This window comes from Macrobrachium nipponense, chromosome 19 (assembly GCF_015104395.2).
Source record: "Macrobrachium nipponense isolate FS-2020 chromosome 19, ASM1510439v2, whole genome shotgun sequence".
Lineage (NCBI taxonomy): Eukaryota > Metazoa > Arthropoda > Malacostraca > Decapoda > Palaemonidae > Macrobrachium > Macrobrachium nipponense.
The window spans coordinates 40,538,176-40,560,317 of NC_061088.1; the positions used below are offsets into that span (position 1 = coordinate 40,538,176).

Consider the following 22,142-nt stretch of genomic DNA (forward strand, 5'->3'; position numbering starts at 1 on the left):
AATACAATTCTACAGTTTGTTTTAATATAAACAAAACTGTATCTCTGCTGTTAGAGGTTTTATAAGGAAATTGGCTGTCCGTTGTTTCAAAATACTTCTGTCATCTCTGTAAATTTATACATTCGAATAGTTTTTATATAATGGATGCTAAAGCTTTTCACCATAATTAGACATATCTGATTGACTTTTCTGCCTGGCTTTCATTAGAGACAATATTTTGATAATAGTTAAAATTTATGGCATGTAACTGTGAGTAAACAAGAGTATATAAAGATTAGAGGTGAATAAACAGGGTAGGATGAGCATATTTTAAATGTTCTCCAGTTAAGTTTTCTAACCCCGGTGCCCTGGTATTTAATGATAACATATGCAAAACCTTTCTCGTCACTTACTCACAGAAACTCGGAATTTCACTGATATCAAGTGACCTATGATCATCCATCGTAGGGTGACCTTCTGACACGATTTTAGCGGAATTTACACTCCAACACTCGGCTAGTTCCTTTGCCCCCGACACCCCGTCCATCTTGAGAGGCAGTTTCAACACCTTTTCTCTTACTTGATTCATCGTTCACCATGGCCTTTTCGTCTCCAGATGGCTGGACCATGGGATCTGTCTTTAGCCATCTTATTTCTTAATATCATGTCTTTCATTCCTTTTACAGCCTATTATTAAAGTCTTTCCTACGTAGATGCGACCATATTTGCTCATATGTAATTCCGGTTATAGAGCAACCTAAATTGCGAGAAAACAAGTATTTTCTCTTTACTTTAACAAAATCGTTCCATCCTGGAACATTGTGTGACTTCCTATTTGAATTAATATCCTTCTCCTTCCGCTATTCAAAAGATTATTAGTCATATCCTTAGCAAACGACTTAATTTTTAAGAAAATGCCTCTTGTTGGAACAACATTTTCTCTACACAAAAGAGGATCAACTGGAATTTCATTTTGTTGAAGTGCAGTCTCAGTTTCTGTTGCATGTCTCTGTCTGTTGCCCATTTCATGTTGCACACCTCGATCTACGAGTATATGTTCCACTAAAGGCTCCATAGGTGAGGTTAAGAGACCTAGCTTAAAACCTAAAGGTTTATGATCCCCACCAATCTCATCACAATGAATCTTAAGAAGAGAGAGCTGAGGAGAGACGGAATCAGGACAGATCCCATGGTCCAGCCATCTGCTCATTCACGAGGAGTCATGATGGCGCCCAGGTGTGCGAATCGACAGGTAGTCCCTCTCCCTCTACATCTCCCACGCAAATGCATTCGGTAATGCCACCCCATAAGCTCCCTACTAAATTCCCCGGTAGGAGGGGCATTAAAATCCGAGGGCAATAACATGGCTATGAATATTCACCTTCCTTAAAGTATTGATGTGATCCTCAAAATTTTATCCAAGATAATAAGTCATATAAGAGTTGACTGACCTAAAACTCTCATCATTTATATTGATATCAATGCATGAAAGATGCTCGACTAATGGTGGTTCAGTTTTGATATTTGGAGGAATTTTTTCATGAAAAAGGAGAGCAAAGCCACCATATGGTCAACCTTTCAACAATCCCTGACTCAGTCAACAAGCGAGGAAGCTACAAACTTTAAGTCTGGATGGACAGTATTAAGGTGTTCCTCAGGGCATTGCTGATGCCGTCATGAAATTGAAAACCCTCTACGTGCCTCACTTTTTGTTGATGATCTAGCCATTTATTGCACTGCTTATGACGCTGCATCGGACTGCAGATATTCACGAAAATCCATCAATTCTATCTCTAGACGGGCAGATTGATAATTCAAAGCGCAAGGTAAAGATATTCCTGAATCTTTTGAAAATGATCTCTGGCTTTGATAGGGGCGCAGATAAAGAATCTTTACTATGACTAAATGATTCGCTGAATAGATTGGATTGAGGATGCCAGTTTTATTCGTCAGTATGCAGAAGTAAACTCTGCGAAAGTGATGTTGTCCACAATATAGGTTTTTGCATTTTTTTCCGGGACTTTCCAGAATCCCCTGCACTAACTTCCACTCCATTTACGACGAGGGGAGTTAGGCATCCGATACTTGCTGTGGATTAAAAGTAAAGCTGATAATCCATCAAGTAAACTTGTTTGTCAGTTGCAAACCAATATCTTCTGACACATTCCTAATCCGGCTAAATGCATCTGTAAATGATAATTCTACACACTCATAATATTCATGATTGGCCCCTTCTAAAATCCGCCTTGGCTCAAACCAATAGCAAAATGGTGCAAGAAAAATATGGTAACATTATAACGTCTATGAAATTATACTGATGGCTCGAAATCAAGCGAGGAAGTTGGTCTAGCTGCTGTCACAAATGATTTTTGTTATGTTGCAAAATTGCCTCCTGCTGCTTCATTTTATGCAGTTGAGCTATCCGCCATTGTTAAAACAAACCATAGATTTAGTGAGTATATCACGCAAATAAAAAGTCTTGCGTCATATATTCTGATTGCAAAAGTGCTCTGGAAAGACTTAACTATTATCATTTATCCCATCCTATAGTACAGAAAGCTCAGGCATGGCTTTTGAGTATTTCATGTAGGCGTAAAACAGTACAGTAAATTGTTGTTGGATTCCTGGTCATGTTGGGATCCCAGCGAATGAAGAAGCGGACAAAGAAGCAAAGAATGCCTTTACCCAAGGAGAAATTGATGTAGATAAATATGAAAATCTATTTGTACAACAATTTACTCAGTAAATGGAAGGAGCAGTGTTCATCTCCCCTTCTTGCTAATAATAAGAAGTTGAAGACTGTAAGGCCTCAGATAGGAATTTGGCAATCATCCTATCAAAGTGACAATAGGGCTGAAATTATCTTAACAAGGTTGAGGATTGGTCACTGCTAAATGCAGTTTTCTTCTTGATGGTAGGAGTGCTCCGTGTTTGTTCACTGTGATAGCCCTTTGATGGTTGAGCATATTCTAGTTCACTGCATTAGGTATGAATAGGAAAAGCGGATGTACCAACTAGATGGTGAAACCATGACTAAGATTCTAAGTGACAACAATGATGTTAGCCAACTTATAAATTTTTTTAAAGGCTTCTGGTTTTTGTAAAAGCATCTTTATATTGATATGTCCTTTTTTATCTTATTTATGGGAGTTTTAATTCCATTAGTAATTCCAATTTCTTTGCTTTTGCCTTTTTAAACACTGATATTTAGAATATCTACTTTAACCTCGTTATTTACATCATTTACATGTACATTGATTCTCCTCCCGCCGTTGAATGACCATATGGGCCCTAGTGCTTGGCTTTGTGCCTAAATCTCATCTTCCATTCCACGCCAATCACTGCAACGAGAAAATTCTTAAGGGTATTGTTGCAAAATCTCTGGATCCGTTTTTTCCCAACAACCCTTCACAACACTCAGGATTTGCAAGCAGAAGTAAGAAGCAGGCAGCACAGTTTGTTGTTCTTCTTTAGGTGTAAATATGTTCGAGAAATATTCTTTTCGTTTAATTTAACCACACAGGTAGTGTTGAGAGAATTAATAGGACTCTCTCTTTTTTATGTTTAAAAGTAAAACTTGGATGAACTGACCAATGTAGGAGGAAAGCACCATACTCAGAAACCTAGATGATTCCATCTGCTGATTCTTTATATAAAAGGCCAAAGCAGGAGAAGCTGGAGTCACAAGAGAGAAGAATGTTGGAAAAGCTACTAAGAAGTATCTTAGTAGACTGGCAAAGGGAGTACTAGCAGGTTGTTGGTCTAAACTCTCTTCATCTGAAGAAATATCAGGAGCTAAATTCTGAGGCTCTTGTGAAGTAGAGTAATTCTTCTTCAATAAACTCAACGACTAATGGGGTCCAAGGCCGAGTCCTGAGGAAGTGAGTCTGATGTCAGCAAACTTGCAGTCAAATCCGGGCACTGTACACCATATGCTCACCTTGCTCTGGGCTTCTCAAAAAACTACATGAAGGAACTGGGGCACACTCCACCTCTTTACCCCATTTTTAGGGAGGAGGAGAATCACTCCTCTAATCTTCAGCCCGTCTTTTCAAAGGACATGAACTGGGACTTTACAACATGATCAGCTGAGGTGGCACCTACCCGGGGCAAACCCCACCAACCTCCCTTGGACTGTTGGTATGCCTCCTCCCTGGTGCATGGGAGTCTGACAGGGACCTAGGTCTAGGAGCATCGGCAGGCCAGATAGACACCGCGTCTTCACACACTGCGCTAGCACTTTCACAAATATGAACACTTTTGTCCATGAGGATTTTAACTGAGGCACTCAAATGCTCCATTACTGACTATGAGCCCAAACTTATGATTTACGCAGGCTTCAAGGCTGGCAATGGCATTAGGGTCGGAAACCAGGGGGTCTGATAAGGGAGGGGTTGTAATAGTTGGAGGACTGGGAAGGAGAGAAAAGACAGAAAAGTTAGAAGGAGTAACATCCAATTTAGGAGAAGCCTACAAACTATAGTAGATTCACATCAGCCATCCATCTGATGTCTAGGCCATTTCCTTACGATGCTCCTGATTGGCTGTTGATAAGCCAATCACAGGGCTGGAAACTCTCAGTCTGGCTCGAGAGTTCACAGAGGCAGGGTGTATGTTCCGACCTCTTTCAAAAGTTATAACTCTCATTACACCTCAGTTTTACCTGCAGAAAAGGAGTGTTTCCGAATTTAATCACTAAACATCTTCAAGCCAAGGATTTAAGGTTTATAATGATATAAGGATTATGTACTTCAGTAAACTTAATGCCAAAATATTTAGTGAAATAGTCATGAAATTCTTAATCACAAAATATATTCATTCATTCCTTACACGAGATCCCAGGGCATTCATCATTTATCATCTTGTTTTTCATACAGTTTCGTAACTTCAATGTAATGGAAGACAATGCTACCAAAAAAATTACATGTATGGCTGTCAATGTGAAAATAACAAGCAAAAGATTAAGAATAGTAATCTCTCTCTCTTATCTTCGTGTAGTCCGGTGTTGCTCACGTGATCACTCGATGACGTCATCATCATGATCACGACGCCTCGATAGAAGAAGTCTTATGGGGGAAAAAGAATATTAAGACTTCATTATCGTCACTATCATTATCACCATCACCCTTTCATATCCTATAGTGGAAATCTATATGAAAAAAATAATTTATCCCATTGATTTTTCTTTCCTACAATCATTCCTCCAATATCCCTCTCATTATTCCATTTAATATATATTATAGATTACGATTTTCTTCATAATTCTTACATTATCATTACATTCATTAAATCATTGGCTTGAAGATGTTTAATGATGAAATTCGGAAACACCCCTTTTCTGCAGGTAAAACTGATGTGTAATGAAAGCTATAATTTTTTAAAGAGGTCGGAACATAAATCCTGCCTCAGTGAACTATCGAGTGAGACAGAGTTTCCAGCCCTGTTGGCTTATCAACAGCCAATCCAGAGCGTCGTAAGGAAATGGCCTTTGACATCAGATGCACAGCTGATGTGAATCTACTATAACTGCATTCCTAGCCTCAGCTCCAAGAGCTGCTTCCTCTTTCTATCATGCTCTAAATTATCCAAATGCACCTTAAGGGCCTTCCACTTCCCTTGATCCCAATCCTTGCACTCCTGACTTGTTAAATTGATAGAGCAAGTCTGGCCCTACAATTAGAACAAGTTGTATGGGAGTCATAAGATGTTTTGGTCACCCTAGTTTTGCAGCCTTTGCTGCAAAACCTAATACTAGCATTCCTAGTGTCTGACATTCTAAGTTAAATCAAAATCAAAGACCAAAGCACAAGTAAAACTAAATAATAACAACTCGAAGGCTAACAAAACAAGAAAAGAAGTACATCACCTAACGATGACACCAAATAACCATCTGGTGAACAAAATAAAAATGTTAGCTGCTACAGTCGTTGACTGGCAGAAACGAATTGAGCTGTTCAGCTGTGTTGTACCTATCTTTCCCAATGGTGGTCGGGGCTGTGTCTCCTACACAAAAACAAAAGAAGAGCTAAAGTAATTTTCAGTTTTTTAGCTGTTGTACAAGTTTGAAACTACAGCTGTGTAATTACTTGCTAAGTTTCATATATAAAAACTCCAATTTACTTTTAGCCCATGTTTCAGATTGAGGGGTAGCATGAGGTGGGCAATAATGTAAAGGACCTCAGGTCTGTATAGTTATGAAAAATACAATTTACTTTGAAAAATTATGATTTGATCCTGCATGATATACAAACACTCGGTCCTGTACAATAGGAAAACTCACTGGTTGGAGGGAGGAATCCATGTGAATCTCTAGAACTGACTAGAGTTCAGCACACCTAGGCAATTCTTCCTGGTCAAAAGAGCGATGAGGAGAGCCCTGCTTCTGACACATTGATCGGAGTCTAAGAACTGCAAGATAAAATATCAGACCTCTGAGCCGTTTTGATATGTGCAGAATCGTAACTCATACGAAAAGTAGTGAAGAATATAAAGTGTCGGAAGCATTAGGGCAAAAAAAGAAAAAAAGAAAGAAAGAAACATTCCTGCCATATTGCCCGCATCTCCTTCCTACCTTTGCTAGAGGAAGGAGCGGGATTGCTTCAATGAATCTGATAAGAAAATAGAAAGTAAACTCGATGTGTAAGCTCACCGCACCAACGCCCAACCAACCTTCGTAAGTTCGAGTCCTATTCTAAAGCCAAAGAAAGAGAAGTAGAAGGACAGGGAGGGGGAACGAGGAGAGACCAGCCACTCATACATCCTTCCTACACACCATAGGCGAGAGATGCAACTTGTCTTCCTGAAGGAGCTGGGTAAGCAAACATAACTTGTTGAGTATCCATCACATGTCCATGGAAAAGGTGTTCCAAGGACCTGTGGGGAAATACCCAAAGGAAGAACGATATAATGTGGTTCTCATGGGACTACGCCTATCTTCCAGTCTGACATATTCTTTGAAGTGCAATGAAAGGATCAAGCCACTGGCACTGTATGCTCTCCGGAAGAGCATGCAGGTGACGTACCTATCTGCAGAGACGAAGCTCCCAATCTTGCACGACTCAAAGGAAGCCATGTCCTCAGACACTTCTCCATTGGCAAGAAAGGAGAACGGAAATTGACATCCAATGAAGAGTGTTGAGTCTCCACAGAGCCAGCAACCCATCAATAGGACAAAGTAATGATTTATCTGGATCAATAAACACAAAGCCCAAGGATTCGACCTATCAAAACAGATGCTGAATGTATAGACATCTGAGACGGTTGCGACATGAAAACCCTCCTTTTGAAGGGTGGTGTTGGAGACAATCCATGAAACACATCAATCCTCTTCGCCACCGCCGGAGAGAGACAGGATGCAGTCTTGATAAACAAAAGCTCTGTCTGATGACTCTCATAAGGCCTCACAGGTTACAAACAAGAGTCAAATGCCGTCCAGAGGCCTGAGGTCCCTGGGATGGCAAGACCAAGAAAAAGTTTCTCATCAGTAGTAGAATCTCAAGTGAGGAGAAACAAAACTACTTACTTAAAAGACTAGAGTGAGTGTGTACCTACGTCTTTCACAGTTGAATTGGAAAGAAGTTATCTTTCACAATTGTAACAGAGAAAAGTGCCATCAATGACACCAACCAAAGAGAATGGTTTTGATTCCTGAAATTTACGGAGGACTGAAAGAGAATTTCAGCTATTTCATTGCTATTTGTCAGAAAGGCCTGTCCTTGCAATGAAGGCTGGAAGTCTTTAGCTGTGTAAAACACAGGGATGTACTGCCTGCACAAACTGCTCCTTGATACTGTGAAGGTTTGCTCAGTGAGGAACTCTTGTCCTTAACCTGACAGTGGCACTGTCAGGGAAGACGAAGTATTCCAACATTTACTCCTATTCGGGGTGAACAACTATATTCGGTTTATTTAAGGTAGATTCTTGGGTGATCCCTGTGCCTACAAGATGTTGTTTGGCAGACTCTGATTGGCTGTCACTGGGAGGTAGGCTGCTCGCTCAGTGTCTCATATTTTCCTCTGTGGCTTAGAAAACTAGCAATATGTTTATATCTCTTCAATTATCTCATGCTTCACACAAGATAGGAAAGTTTTTGTCAAACCATAGGACTTGGTGTTAATTGCACAACTAAGTCATCTTTTCCTGAAATCAATAAGATAAAACACAATGGAATTACGAGCAAAAGTGAAGAGGGAAGCATTTAATTCTTTATCATCAGATTTTTCATCATTCATGCGATCAACATAAAATAAAACTTCACCCTGAATACGCTGGTGCTTTCAGATTTTAGATGCATGTGATATGTGGAGAGAAAATGGAGAATATGTCTGATTATGCTGCATCCATACTTGATTCAGCCTGAAAGGAAAACAATCTTTCTTAGTTCTTTGTTGTTTATTACCTCACTGAGATCATTATTTCACATCACTCAAATAAGTCTATTTCTTTCTTTTGACAAAATATTCAAATAAGAAACAGAAATAATATGCTGAACCAACCTGATTAAAGCTTAGGCTGAGTTCAACATCTTCCCTGGACTGAATTTCCTGTGGCCAACCTAGATCTAAGCTAACAATACCAGATGCATCCATCTGATTATTATTTTTTTTTATCAGATATGTCCAGACATACCCACATAATGAATTGAAATGTTCAACAGTCATAATGGAAATTCCGTATACTTATTAACAGGAAATGTAATGATATAATACAGTAAATTTTCTCGAAACTGCAACCTTCTTATATCACAAATTGGCAACTCAAAGCTCTTGCTGAGACAACCAACGCAACGATATCTTGCAGATCACATTCTCTCGGCAATCCCTTTAAACTTGAATCATTTACGGATGCAACATAATAAGACATATTCTTCATATCACACACATCTAAAATCTGAAAGCACCAGCATATTCAGGGTGAGTTTGTTGTGTGAAAATACAAGTTTTATTTCATCTTGATCGCATGAATGATGCAAAATCCGATGATAAGTAAAAACAGGTATAAAGAATTAAATGCTTCTCTCTTCACTTTTACTCGTAATTCCTTTGTGTTTTTCCCTTATTGACTTCAGGAGAAGATCACTTAGTTGTGCAATTAACACCAAATCCTATGGGTTCACCAAAACTTTCCTATCTTGTGCAAAGCATGAGATAATTTGAGAAATATTAACTTACTGCTAGTTTTCTAAGCCACAGAGAAAAATATGAGACACTGAGCGTGTGGTCTACCTACCAGTGCCAGCCAATCAGGGGCCGCCAAACAAACATCTCGTAGGCACAGGGCCCACCCAAAATCTACCTTAAGTGAACGGACTATAGTAGCTGAACACTTACGAATTAGTAAATTTATATAGGAGACAAAAAAACTGCTGTATTTATCTGAAGAAATCAATCTGAATCATTGCAGTGGCCTATGGGTCAATTGCGACGAATCAGAAGACTTCTGTTATACCCTGAGGTAAACGGAGAGATGATAATGAGACATATCTCTGTTTGGTAATTCTCGCAATGGCAAATGTGCAGCACAAGCCATATGCAAGAATTCCGAGCCAACCAGAGACCTAAGTCTGTGATGGCTGGCCAGAGAGATCTGAACTGCGTTGCCTGGCAGTGCATTCCACATTGGAATGTGTTCAGCTTACAGAGCTATTGAGTGCACTACAGATACACTCAAACACCTCCATGTTAACCACGACAAAAGGGAAAGAAACCCTCTTCTTCAGTGATAATGCCAACCCAGGTGGTGTTATAGTTGAACAATACCAATTGGCGTCTCAAAATCAAAACTGGAAACTCTTGGGAAGCCCGAAAGGCTGTCCTGAGTTTCAGGTCAGTTAAGAGAAGGTACTATTTTTCTTGGTCACATACCAGAAGAATTAACATAAAGGTAAGTGCCTATTACTTGGATGGCACAACTGATAACAGACACATGTCATGAGGAGAATACACAAGTATATTTGTAAGCTCCAGTTAATCGAGCGCCAGCCTAATTTTTCTTCACTTCAAAAGAGGAAAAGAATAAGGACAGGAAGCAACCCTCCTTCATTCTCTAATGAAGAGAACGAAGGTGAAGCTGTCCCAAAGGGAGGTTTCTATGGCAATAATAGGACACCGAAGACGAATATTTCATACCAAACTGGCAGTTCCCAAAGACCGGAACACTGGAGAGGTGGAGTTCAAACTTCTCTGTGATATCCATCCTGAACAGATTGATCGTACCTTCAGTGAGATCCTAAGAATGAATCAGGAACAGTCTCTTATATTCAAACTCTGGGGAGTAGATTCTGTAGTGTTCCTCTTATTCCATTGCTTCTCCCGTTGTAACCCATGAAGTAGAGGGGAAAAAAGAGAGTAGGATTAACTGTTCTTGCCTGCTCTTCCCTGAACTTGCAATGATGATAGCAACGCACAGAGTAGAAAAACATATTAGCCTCAACAAAAAATGCTTCCTGAAGAGAGCAAAGCTTCTCACTCACCAAATGAAGCTTTCTTTCCCACAACTGGTTGGTTCACGTGAACAAGAGTGAGAGTTGAGTGGAGTTAAATGCCCCAAAAGTTGGCGAGAACTTGTCATGTCTTGCTACCCATCTGACTTCTCCATGATCAAACCTCACAAAGAGAACTACTCAGAGAACCTCCTCCTAGCTTCCCCAGATGCCTTGTCCTGAGGGACAATGACATCAACCTTAGCACCTGAGGAAGAGCTATTTCTGGCTTTCACAGGTGGTTCTGAGTCACCAAGGCAGCTCGGTCCCTCCTCTAGCCATGCACCACTGCCACAATAGAGAGAAGACTCCCCACCACTTACTGTGGGTGTATGATCCACTCTGGAGGTTGTACATTCGAAGAGACTTGCGAACAGGTAGCCGACACAGCCTTGGTTCCATAAACGGCATCCTTGGAACCAGAGACAGGAGAACAAACCTGGGGCTGAGACACTAGATCCTGGGAACAGAGAGAGCCAACTGCTTTCTCCCCAGGGGTAGGATGCAGACCCATAGAAGTCTTGGGTCAAGACTTCTTTGGAGGCAGAGAAGCTATCTTCCTATTCTTAGGCCGGGAAGCCTTTTGAAGAGGGAGTTAGGGAGGCATCTGATGATGATGACAAAGATGAAAATGAAGACAATGACCCCTTCTGTGGAACTCAATAGTCTGACGAGATGATACCATGACTGCAACACGGGAAAGGAGGGTGCTACGCCATGGCAAGGAACCACATTGATCAAGAGCAAAGAGTCCATTTGGCAGAGCCCAGCGCTCGACTCAGCAGAGCTGGGCTGGCCAAGCAGAGTCAAGAGAGCTGAGCAGACCACCACCACCTAATCATAGGTGGTAATCATCAGCAAAGAACTGTCATTTCTTCTCAATTAACTCTTCTCCTTCAGGGCCGAAGCTCTAAGAAGAACAATACAGAAGGATTCCATGTCTGCTGTCCTATGCGTTTGGACCCTAGGGTCCAAAACACAAGGACAGGACTTGACCATGCACCAAGATGTTTGCACGCAGTACCAAGCTTTGCGTAGAACCCAAACTAGACGGAAGAGCTAACTCTTCTGTACTGGTAAAGGTTCATCTCATGATAGCAAGCGCTCAGTGAGTGCTAGAATTTGTAAGAATTCCAACATTCGGTGATTCCTGACTCTTGTAAAACAATAATCAGATGAGCCTTATCTCATCCAGGTACTCAGAAGACTCCCAATACTTGAAATAACAATTATCAGGAATGGTCATCTCATCCGAGTGTTTGTAAATCACAGAAAACCAAAACACTCTGAGAACACCAAAAATTCCAATTAATTCAAGCACTCAGCGAGACTCCCGATTCTTGTAATAACAATGACCGGGAACTTCCATTTTGCCCGAATGTTTGGAAATCATGGAAGAACATAACACTCAGAGAGTGCCAGATATTCCAAGAAATTCAAGCGCTTGGTGAGACTCCCAAATTTCATTAAATGATTTTCGGGGAGGGGTCTTTCCTCGACTTCCATAGAAATCAAGGAGGAAGAAGCATAAAAACCAGTCCTCTATGTGACCATTTAAGACTGGATTATGAGTGCAATTTAACAAAATATGCAGTCGAGGCTCCCAAAACGCAGGGACTGCAGATTGTAATTTGTCCGATGGACAGAAAGAGCGGGGAGAACAGTCTCCAGGTGTTCGAATCCTGAGAATTGGAACACCAGGTGTTGAGATGGTGAGAAGTCTTTCCATGACAGAAGATTGTTCCTCAACCACTTGGCCTAAGTCTGATGGGACCCAAGGCCCCTCCAAGAATGTAGGCCACTGACACCGAATCCTGCAGAGGACACTCCACAGGAGTGTTGCCCTAGGAAGTAGAGGGAATAGGAGAGGAGGATGTTCTCATTACTCCTCACAGTGGTGCTTGCAAAAGGAATGAGCCACGTCCTGTCACTAACCTGGCAGTGGTGACAGCAACGTGGGTGTATGAGAGCATGGTTGCCTTGGTGAGATGCTTTCCCAAGGAGAATGCAGAGGTTCTCGTTGATCTATAGCAGCGCCACTGCTAGCAGCGGCAAAGCTACCAGAATGGAAAGAACATGCATCATCCCCACAGCACATCCCAGCCCTCTTCAAGACAGAAAACCATGTGTTAAGAGGGCTGTAAAGACCTCCTCCTAGCTTCTCTAGATACCTTGTCCTGAGGAACAGCGGTGTTAGCCCTGTCACATAGCGAAAGCCAGTCCTGGCTTTGCAGGTGGGTCCAAGCTGCGGCTCAGTTCCTTCTCTCACCCCGCGCCACTGTCACGACAGAGAGAAGACTCCTCGTCACTGACTATGGATGTACAACCCCCCTTGGAGGGTTGTACATTTGGAGATACTCGTGAACAAGTCTCCGGCACGACCCTGGTTCCATGAGCAGCGCCCCTGGTACCAGATGCAGGAGAACAAACCTTGGTTTGAACTCCTGAGACACTAAACCCTGGAGACAGGATCACGGTCCTGCTCCCGAAGGAGCAGATGAGCGAGCCAATGAGAGAGTCTAGTGCTTCTTCCCCAGGGGAAGGATGCAGACCCTTAGAAGTTTTGTGGCATGACTTCTTAGTGGGTGGAGAAGCTGCCCTCATCTTCTTAGGCCGGGAAGCCTTCAAAGAGGGAGGTGGGGAGGCGTAAGACAACAATAACGAAGACGAAGGCGACACTTTTCAAGACCTCTTCTAAAGGATGAAGCATAGTCATCCCAGAAGTAGAGTTAACAACCACAGGGCAGTTGCACAGATGCTGTCCAGTGAGCAAATCAATATAATTTTTTTCAGCAGGGGAACTGCACACACACTCGAGAGCCAATGTCACAGCATGCTAACAAGTTACGGATATAATTCTAAGGGTTATGATAACCAGCACAAAGAGATACCCAACCATCCACTGCTGTAATCTATAATTGCTCACTGTTAGCCTGAAGGGAAAAAGAAAATGATTAAAAAGAAGGATATTCCTTTTGTACCAAAGGGCACTGCCCTCTAAAAAGAGAGGAAAACCCTCAAACATCAACACCAAACGCCCCCCACCCTTCTTCGTCTGATAAGCTAGTGAAAAGAGCCAAGGAGAAGGGGGAATACCGGTAGAGAAAAAACAAAGGACAAACTTCCGAAGTTTCTTCCCGGTAAATTCTTCAAAGCGCAACCATAATTGTCAAATAAGTATACTGTCATGCCCTTACATTAAAGAGAGAAAATCACAATATTTGAAAGTATATTGTATTTTTCCTAACTATACAAACCTGAGGTCCTATACGGTAGCAATTACTTAAGGCGCACCCTGGACACATTCCAATTTGCTTTCGGCCCAGGTAGCAGATTGAAGGATGGCATGAGGTGGGCAGTTAATTACCATAAATTGAGAAAAAAATTTACATATATACATACACATATACACATATATATACATATACATGCACATACATACATACACACATGTACATACATACACACATACACATATATGCACAAATACACACACACACACACACACACAAATCTTTAAACGGAATTATGAAAGATAAAAATGTACTTATGTCTGATAATAAATCAGTTAAAAAGCTACAAACATATTTTTATAAAGATCTGTCATAGAATTATATAGAACCCAAAAACGCATGAAACACTCCTATTTTCCATAAATTGTAAACAAAAGTACAAGCAACACGGACACCCCGCACACTTCCAAATTCTACACAATTCCGTGAAATAAATAGATATTAAAAGTACTAAAACTTTATATATGGTAGTAAATACTATATTAATTTGGGGTAAAATTTTAACGACTTAAAGACAAAATTATATATATATAAACTCATACACAAACTCAAACATCATGACCAAATTAGCCTAATTTCGTCAAGAAGACCTGCTTCTTGAAGGAAATCAAAACAGCTATCTTCACAAAAATCTCTTTCTAAAATTGCATCCAGTTTAAAATCCGTTCCTCCAACTGCATTAAAATGACAGTTCCTTACTGACATTAAGCTGGGACGTTCAACAAACAAATGTTATACTGTGAGGGGAACAAGACAATCCTCACAAAATGGCTGAGTGTCACTGTCATTAAAAAACCATGAAAAATACATGTGTGGCCAATCCATAACCTATACGTAGGGCAGGCTCTTTCCGACAGTCTTCAAACATATAAAGCCAGGGGTTGATTACATCAGTAAGTTTTCTTATTTTATTATTGCTCTCTATTGTCCAATAAAATTGCCAAACTGATTCTGCTGTCTTTTTAATTTCAGGAATGTAGTCTGAGCAAGGAAATGCTAGACTTCTTGGATTTTTGTATGTACCTGACTTAGCCAGTTCATTTCCAACAATGCAAACATGTGAAGGAACCCAAGGTATTCTTAGAATCACTAAAAACTAGTAAAATTATCTTTCTAAAGTAACAATTTTCTTTAGTGCTGTTAAAATACTAAAAGTTCAGTGGTAAAGATAGAAGCAGAACTTGGTAGTGCACCACAAATACCACTGTCAGAGTATACCACTCCAAACCCAACGCCTGCACTCGATTTGGAGCCATCAGTAAAGATCTGCCTCAAGTTGTCATGCTTTTTCGCATGGCAAAGGAATTTCTGTTTAAGAATATCATCTGAACAATCTGCCTTGCAACCGGAAAACCTTTTACAATATTCCACAAAGGGCAGTTTCTATGGAGGGAATCTTGAAAATTTTACTGGAATTGCTTTTCCTTTTATTACATTTAGCTCCTCTAAGGAACATTTTACCCTGTAGTACCCAAAGGGTTTTAGATATGAAGCGTATCTTTCATGAATACAAAAATTGCTTTTAAAAACTGTATTATAGGCTAAGGACTCAGGAGTTCTCTGTATGAGGTAGCAGTATTTCAACAGGGTAAATTTTCTTATCAAATCTAGGGGCAGTTCACCTGCATCCACTAACAAACTAGATATTGGGGAGGATCTAAAGGTTTCAATTCTAATTCCCCTGTGGTGAATTGCATTCAAAGTATCTAATCTTGTTGTGGTTGCTGATGAGTAGATTTCTGACCCATATGCCAATTTTGAAGCAACCATTGCTTTATAAGCATTTAACAAGTGCCTTCTATCTGGCCCCCAGTTTGTATGATTTAAGACTTTCAAAATATCAAATGCCTTCATGCATTTGACTTTGATGCTCCTGAGATGATGAGCTTCCCATGTTAACTTGCTAATGATACAACCTTTCTTTTACTGAGGGAACCAGGGTTCCTTGACATCTGCGGTTTAAGATCAGACTCATCACATTGTTCAAGATACTGATTAATCTGACAACGAGCCACAACTGAAAGTACATCATCTACAATATCCCACCTGACACCAAGAACACTCACTTTTTGATGAGCACCCTTCACTCCAATGCAGCAAGGTCTGAAGTGGCAAACCTGCCCTATCAAGGATTTCATTTATAATTGGATATTCGTCGAACAGTAGTTCAGTCTTGTCATAAGTGTGTGCAAAATTATCTACATAAAAATGTGGTACAAGACGTTTAGCTAAAGGATTGGTGTGAGTTTGCAAATGATGAACAAAAGTGCATTGTAATAAAAAGGGACTGCAGGTGGCTCCAAACAAAACTACTTTTAAACAATAAGTAACTACCACCTGCATGGTTGAATCTTTAAACCAAAGAAACTTAGTGTAATCCCCACAATCTCCATTAATTCCAATTCTAAGAAAAGCCTTTGATATGTCGGCTATAACCGCATAAGGGTTGGTTCTAAAGTCAATTAGGTAGTCACAAAGTTTGCTTGTTAGGGACGGACCCGTAAGCAAGCAGAGTTCAAAGACAATGCATCAACTGATTTGCAACTGGATGCGTTGAATACAACGCGTAAGGGAGTAGTACTAGACTCTTTACGTACTCACTTACTCCATGATGTGGCAGATAATGGCCATGTGGCTGATCACTCTCCTTGTTCTGAGCGAGGTATTCTTCAAACAATTTTGAATTGTTCACAATGGCTTTTATAAGGGACATAAGTTGTTTGTACGCTTTGTGATGGTTTGAAGATGGGCGTAGAGAATTGGACTTAGGGCAGATCTATTGAATACTGACAATATTCTTCATCATACTTAAAACTGTAAGCAAATTTCTCTAATGTAAACTAATCCTCTGGAAAATAAGACTGGTACAATTCCTACTGCATCTAATTTCCATAAGTTGGAAATTTCATTAAGCTCTGTCTCTAGAAGAGTATGTGCGAACATACAGTATGGCTAACCTAAATGGATTTACTGACACAATCTAAGTTCTGAGAAGCCCAATGAGCTAATGGTCCATAGATTATTGACTCTGCACTACAGGAGAGTAATTATAAATTTGCATATTTGTGCTGATGACTGACAAACTTACTGTGATTATCTACACCGACTCAAACTAGTATCAATCACAACGTCACTATTGTGGTCATCTGCTAAATTAAAATGATTAGATTTCAACTTATTGGCAACTGCAACTAAATCTGGTGTATGGATAGAAGTGTTGACATTGTCATGGGTGATGGCTTGAACGGTCACCCAGGTACGACCGAGGCGCACTTGAACCTTAAGTACATCGCACTCTAAATATTTTACTTAACTATCAAAGGCTGACACAGACAATCTAAAATGATCTACAACGGGCAGGTTAAGCTCCTCAACCAGTTGTCTCTGGATAAATGTCCACTAGGAACCCATGTCAAAGAAGGCGCACATGAGCTTCCATGATCCACCCCTAGACAACAGTAATTTGGCTGTTGGAACCACAGTTACTAACAATGACTGACCTGCATTTGAGTTAAGATTATGAACCGAAGTACTGGTTAAGCTGTGGCGGGATCACAAGCCAAAAACAAACGAGCAAGACCCGCCCACATAAATTTAACCAATCCGGTTGCCAAACTCACCCTCAGCCACACTTTCCTCTTCATGCTACAGAAAAACGCAGGACAATTGACTTACCTCCATACAGAACAAAAAACACAAACACATGTACTCACCCCAACTCCAGATACTCAGGGCTATGCTGTGCCGTCCTCTGGATGAGGTCGCTGTGACTCCAACAACCGCCGCAAATCAACACACAAGCAACAACAAAGAACTATAACCACACAACTCAACAACAACACGATAACAACAAAGAACCACAACTCCACAGCCCAACAACAACACAACAACCAAGGACCACAACCCCACAACTCAACAACAACACAACAACCAAACAAGGCCTACAACCACAACAACAACCAAGGACTACAGCCACAACACAACAACAAGAAACCACAACAGCTCACCAACAGCCCCACTCCACAACACCAACCCAACAACCCCACACCCAACCTATCACAACAACACCAAGAAACCACAACAGCTCCCCAACAACACTCAACAATTCACAACTACAACCCACATATAACTCAACAGAAACTCATAAGCACAATAAATCTAACAACACAGGCACAACAACTCTAAAGCAAGCAATATCAAACCTAACAACAAATTAAACAACAAATCAATAACACACAATTTAACTGACCATCAATGCCTTCAAAACTCTTCACAGACCGCTGCCGACACTACTGACCATCACAGGCTCTGATTAAAGACTGCCTCAAAACTCTGATCATAATTCTAACTCCAACCGCACCAGCAGATGACCCAGAACTCACCAACAGCCAATTCAATCACTAACCATCCATCCACCAATTACACCCTCTCTCTCTCTTACGGAAAACCAAAAACACAAATACATACTACACGATCTCAACAGCAACACAAACCACGAAACTTACTCTCTCTCTCTCTCAAGGACGTTGTCAAATGGAACTCCCATAACTCCTCCATATTTCCTCCCCCGTTACATTTGACAATGTCTCTTTACACTCGCAACACCCACACTAAATAGCCTTTCCGCAACACCTACGGATGCAGGCCCCCTGGATCTTGTTTGAGGGTTTGAAGGCCCTCACACACACTTTCAGTTACACCGCCATCCACTTCTCCCAGACCACTTCCAGTCAGACTACCATTACTACCATCTCCCTCACTACCATCCTCCCAAGTCCCGCTCACTACTTCATCTATATCTTCCAGTTCTTGTCCTAATATTTCTCGCAATTCTGCCACCAAATCACTTACCTCATTTACACTCCTGCCAAACTCGTGAAGAGACTCATTCATACTGCCAACTGCATCCTTACCACTTGATTCCCCTCCTGCTGAAATCTCACTAAACCCTGACAATTCAAACCCACACACGCTATACGTATCATTCATTCCCTCAAAGTCATCCGTATTACATGCCTTATCCACCATTTTTACCCTAACACTAACCCCTCTATCATGCAGTTCACATTTCTCCCTTTCATTCCCTTTCTTTACCTTCTTCCACTTTCTTCCATACTCACCCAACACCAACTGCCGATTTTCCAGACCCATTTGCTCACTGACACTCAGCTCAAACTTATTTGCCCTCACCCACTCACTCATCACATTTTCCCGCACATACTGTGGTACTTCCCTCCACTTATGGAGTTGGTTATGGTGTGCCCTAACCTCATCCACACCCCCATGTACTCGCAACTTCTCCAACACGTAACTCAGTCCACTTGGTCCCACTTCCAAAATCTCAAAAGGCCCATCAAATTTCTCCCTTACCTTATTCACATTCACTCTTCCTATCTCAACCACCTCTTTCAACATTTTATCTCCAATCTTAAAACTTTCAAACCTTTCACTCGCTTTCTTCCACATATCCCAATCACTCTATGACAGACCCAACCGCGGCCTAACAATCCTTTCAAAATTCAATACACACCTATACTCTTCTGCAGTGTGGCGTTATATACCCACACTGCACATCCTACTTACATATCCCAATCATTGTCGCCTTTACTCATCATTCGCCAAATCTCGATCATCATTCTAACAGTCCTTTCAGCCAAACCATCCACACTGGGCATATACAGAGTAGAATATACATGGACAATATCCCATTCCTTCAACATTTCTACGAATTCCCACCCCAAAAACTCAGACCCATTATCACTCAACATTTTTGCCGGCTTACACACACACATAGGCAACATCACTTACCCCACCATCCGCGCAACGGTTTCACTCCTCTTATCTTTGATGGGAACCGCATAGGCAAATTTACTCATGTGATCCACCATCACAATCATGTCCCCTCACAGTCTTTGGCAATCACAAGCATTTCAAACGGCTCTTGCATCTGTAATCGAAACACAGGTGGACTCCCATGCACACACTGATACTTTCCCCTCTGACAGTCTTCACACATAACAGCCACATCCACACAATTCTTATTCAACCCAGGTGCATATAATCTCTCTCATGCACTCCCACAACTTATTTTTCCCCATATGCCCAAACCGATCATGCACCAACAAACACATACTCACTGCTGACTCAACAGAAAAGACCAGCACATATACTTCCCTGTCATACACCCCTTCCTGATGCAAAAAGTACACTATGTTCTTACAAACCACAAACTGCTTAGCAACCCTCTTATATACTTACAACTCACATGGCCAATCTTCCACGCACACTCCCCCCAAAACACACTGCCTCAACATACTTATCTCCAAGCACCCATCTTCCATTTCCCCAATCTCCTCCTCACTCAACAAATCATTCTTACTTCTAGCAATATCAATCACCCCCACAAAGTTCACTACAAACGCACTAACATCTTGAATCCTAGCTATTGTGTTACCCCCCTTGCTAAGAATCCCATTTCCTATATCTACGCTTACATCATGCATCCTCAAAAAATCTATCCCTATTAAAAAGCAAGCTGGCATATAATTTTCTCCCATGATTATAAAGTTATGTACTACTTACAAATCTCCTAACCTAACCTTTAACTGCACTTCTTCCCACAATAAAACACTTCCTTGTCCCAACCCATGTATTCTCACACTTGTACACTGCCTTTTCACTTCCCATCTCTCTAGTTCACTCACCACTGACCCAATCACCAAGGAAGCTTGTGCCCCATATCAACCAAACCACAGTACTCACTATCATTTATTCTGACAATCGCCATCATTTTCCCTCAAGTCCCATGCACACACACATTCACTGCCACGTCCACCTGGTTATCCACATCACAATCATCCTCAGTTATCTCCCCACTTCCGTACTCCTGATTCAAAACCCGTTCATAGTCCCCTTTCCTAACCAACCAATTACAACTATGTTCCCCACACTGAATCCTCAAGACCCCATGTTCACTACCTGTACTTACCCTCCCTAGATACTCTGTCCCATCCAAAATACAAAAACACCTTTATTCCAAATAACTCAGCTACTGCTGACAGCAATTTATGCAACATTTCCTCTTCCCCACCTTGTTCCTCCGTATGTGCCACTCCCTTCTGCATCTCACTCAGCCTCACTTGCAACTCATTCACACTACTGTGTACCTCTTCAACCAGACCTCTCCCTCCAAGTCTTTCAACGCTGAAAACAAACATTCACACATTCTGTCACCCCCTTCAAACCTCTCTTTTACAACCAAACCCTCAGGCACCACATTCAGACCCCAGTCACTCTTCATGACACCGTTACACCTACTATGCATCCTAGAAATTGCATCAGCAATCACATTTTTACTCCCTGGCACATTTTCTAACCTAAAATCAAACTCACTCAAACCTTCAATCATCCTCGCGATCCTAGCATTCACACTCTCCTTCTTGATCATAGGCTATACACTAATGTCCGATGGTCCGTCCGGATAATAAATTTTATCCCATACAAAAACACAAAAACACTTTCAACACTTTCACTCAAAACCTTATTGCTGCAAGCTCCTTCTGAACCACCGAATACTTCCGTTCCGCTTTATTAAAAGCTTTACTTATATACGCTACTGTTCCTCCCCATTCACGACTTACATCTGCACTAAACACCCTCCCATACTAAACTCGTTCGCATCTTTATCATCTTTAAGCTTGGTAACCTGGCTCAACATTTGGAGTGCATCTCGCTTATGCTGATGGAAACATGACTACTAGCAGTATGTAACGTCGTGTTACCCAAAATATGTGATTCATATTGTTGCCAAGCACCTACAAAGGAATCAAACCGAGTCTTGAGTTCCAGGTAGGCTAATTCTAAAGTGGAAAGGGATATACTGGAGTCACTAACAATACCTGAAACATAACTAGCAATATCAATTAAACCTGTTAGAGCCTTAAACAAAATATGCCTTTCAAATGCTAAATCTGATGAGCTGGAGGCCATCCTTAAATCAGAATCGGTTTCTGGCATCTTGCAAAAATAAGATTAGGTAGGCCTAAAAATACAAAATAACAAACAAACAATGAAATAATATGCACACTGAATTCCAATCAATATCAATTAAAGACAATCAATGGGTAGTGATTAGTTTAGTGACATATACCCTGAATTGAGTAATCATGAGAGGCAAACAAATTATAGAGCTCTGCTGTCCAAAAAGGCAAACACAGAGAGCTTATTGATAACCATGGCGCATCAAGGTAACTTACTAGTCATGTGACCTTTCTTCACGTGGCAAAGTGAAAACAAACCAGGCAGATGCATCAACACATGAGTAAACAAACCAGTTAAAAGCTGTTAGACGTTGTGAAAGACCCTTAAAAATGTCGTCATCATGTGTAGTC

At 41.0% G+C, this 22,142-nt stretch overlaps 1 protein-coding gene across 1 annotated transcript in view; it reads left to right on the plus strand.

Moving 5' to 3' along the window:
• LOC135216603 (uncharacterized) overlaps nt 1-14,824 on the plus strand; it is a 465,366-nt gene extending 450,542 nt beyond the window's left edge. Inside the window, exon 8 of the mRNA XM_064252054.1 lies at nt 14,725-14,824. Within this exon, the coding sequence (XP_064108124.1) occupies nt 14,725-14,784 (60 nt within the window). The 3' untranslated portion in view covers nt 14,785-14,824. The remainder of the gene's footprint in view (nt 1-14,724) is intronic.
• The last annotated feature ends 7,318 nt before the right edge of the window (nt 14,825-22,142 follow it).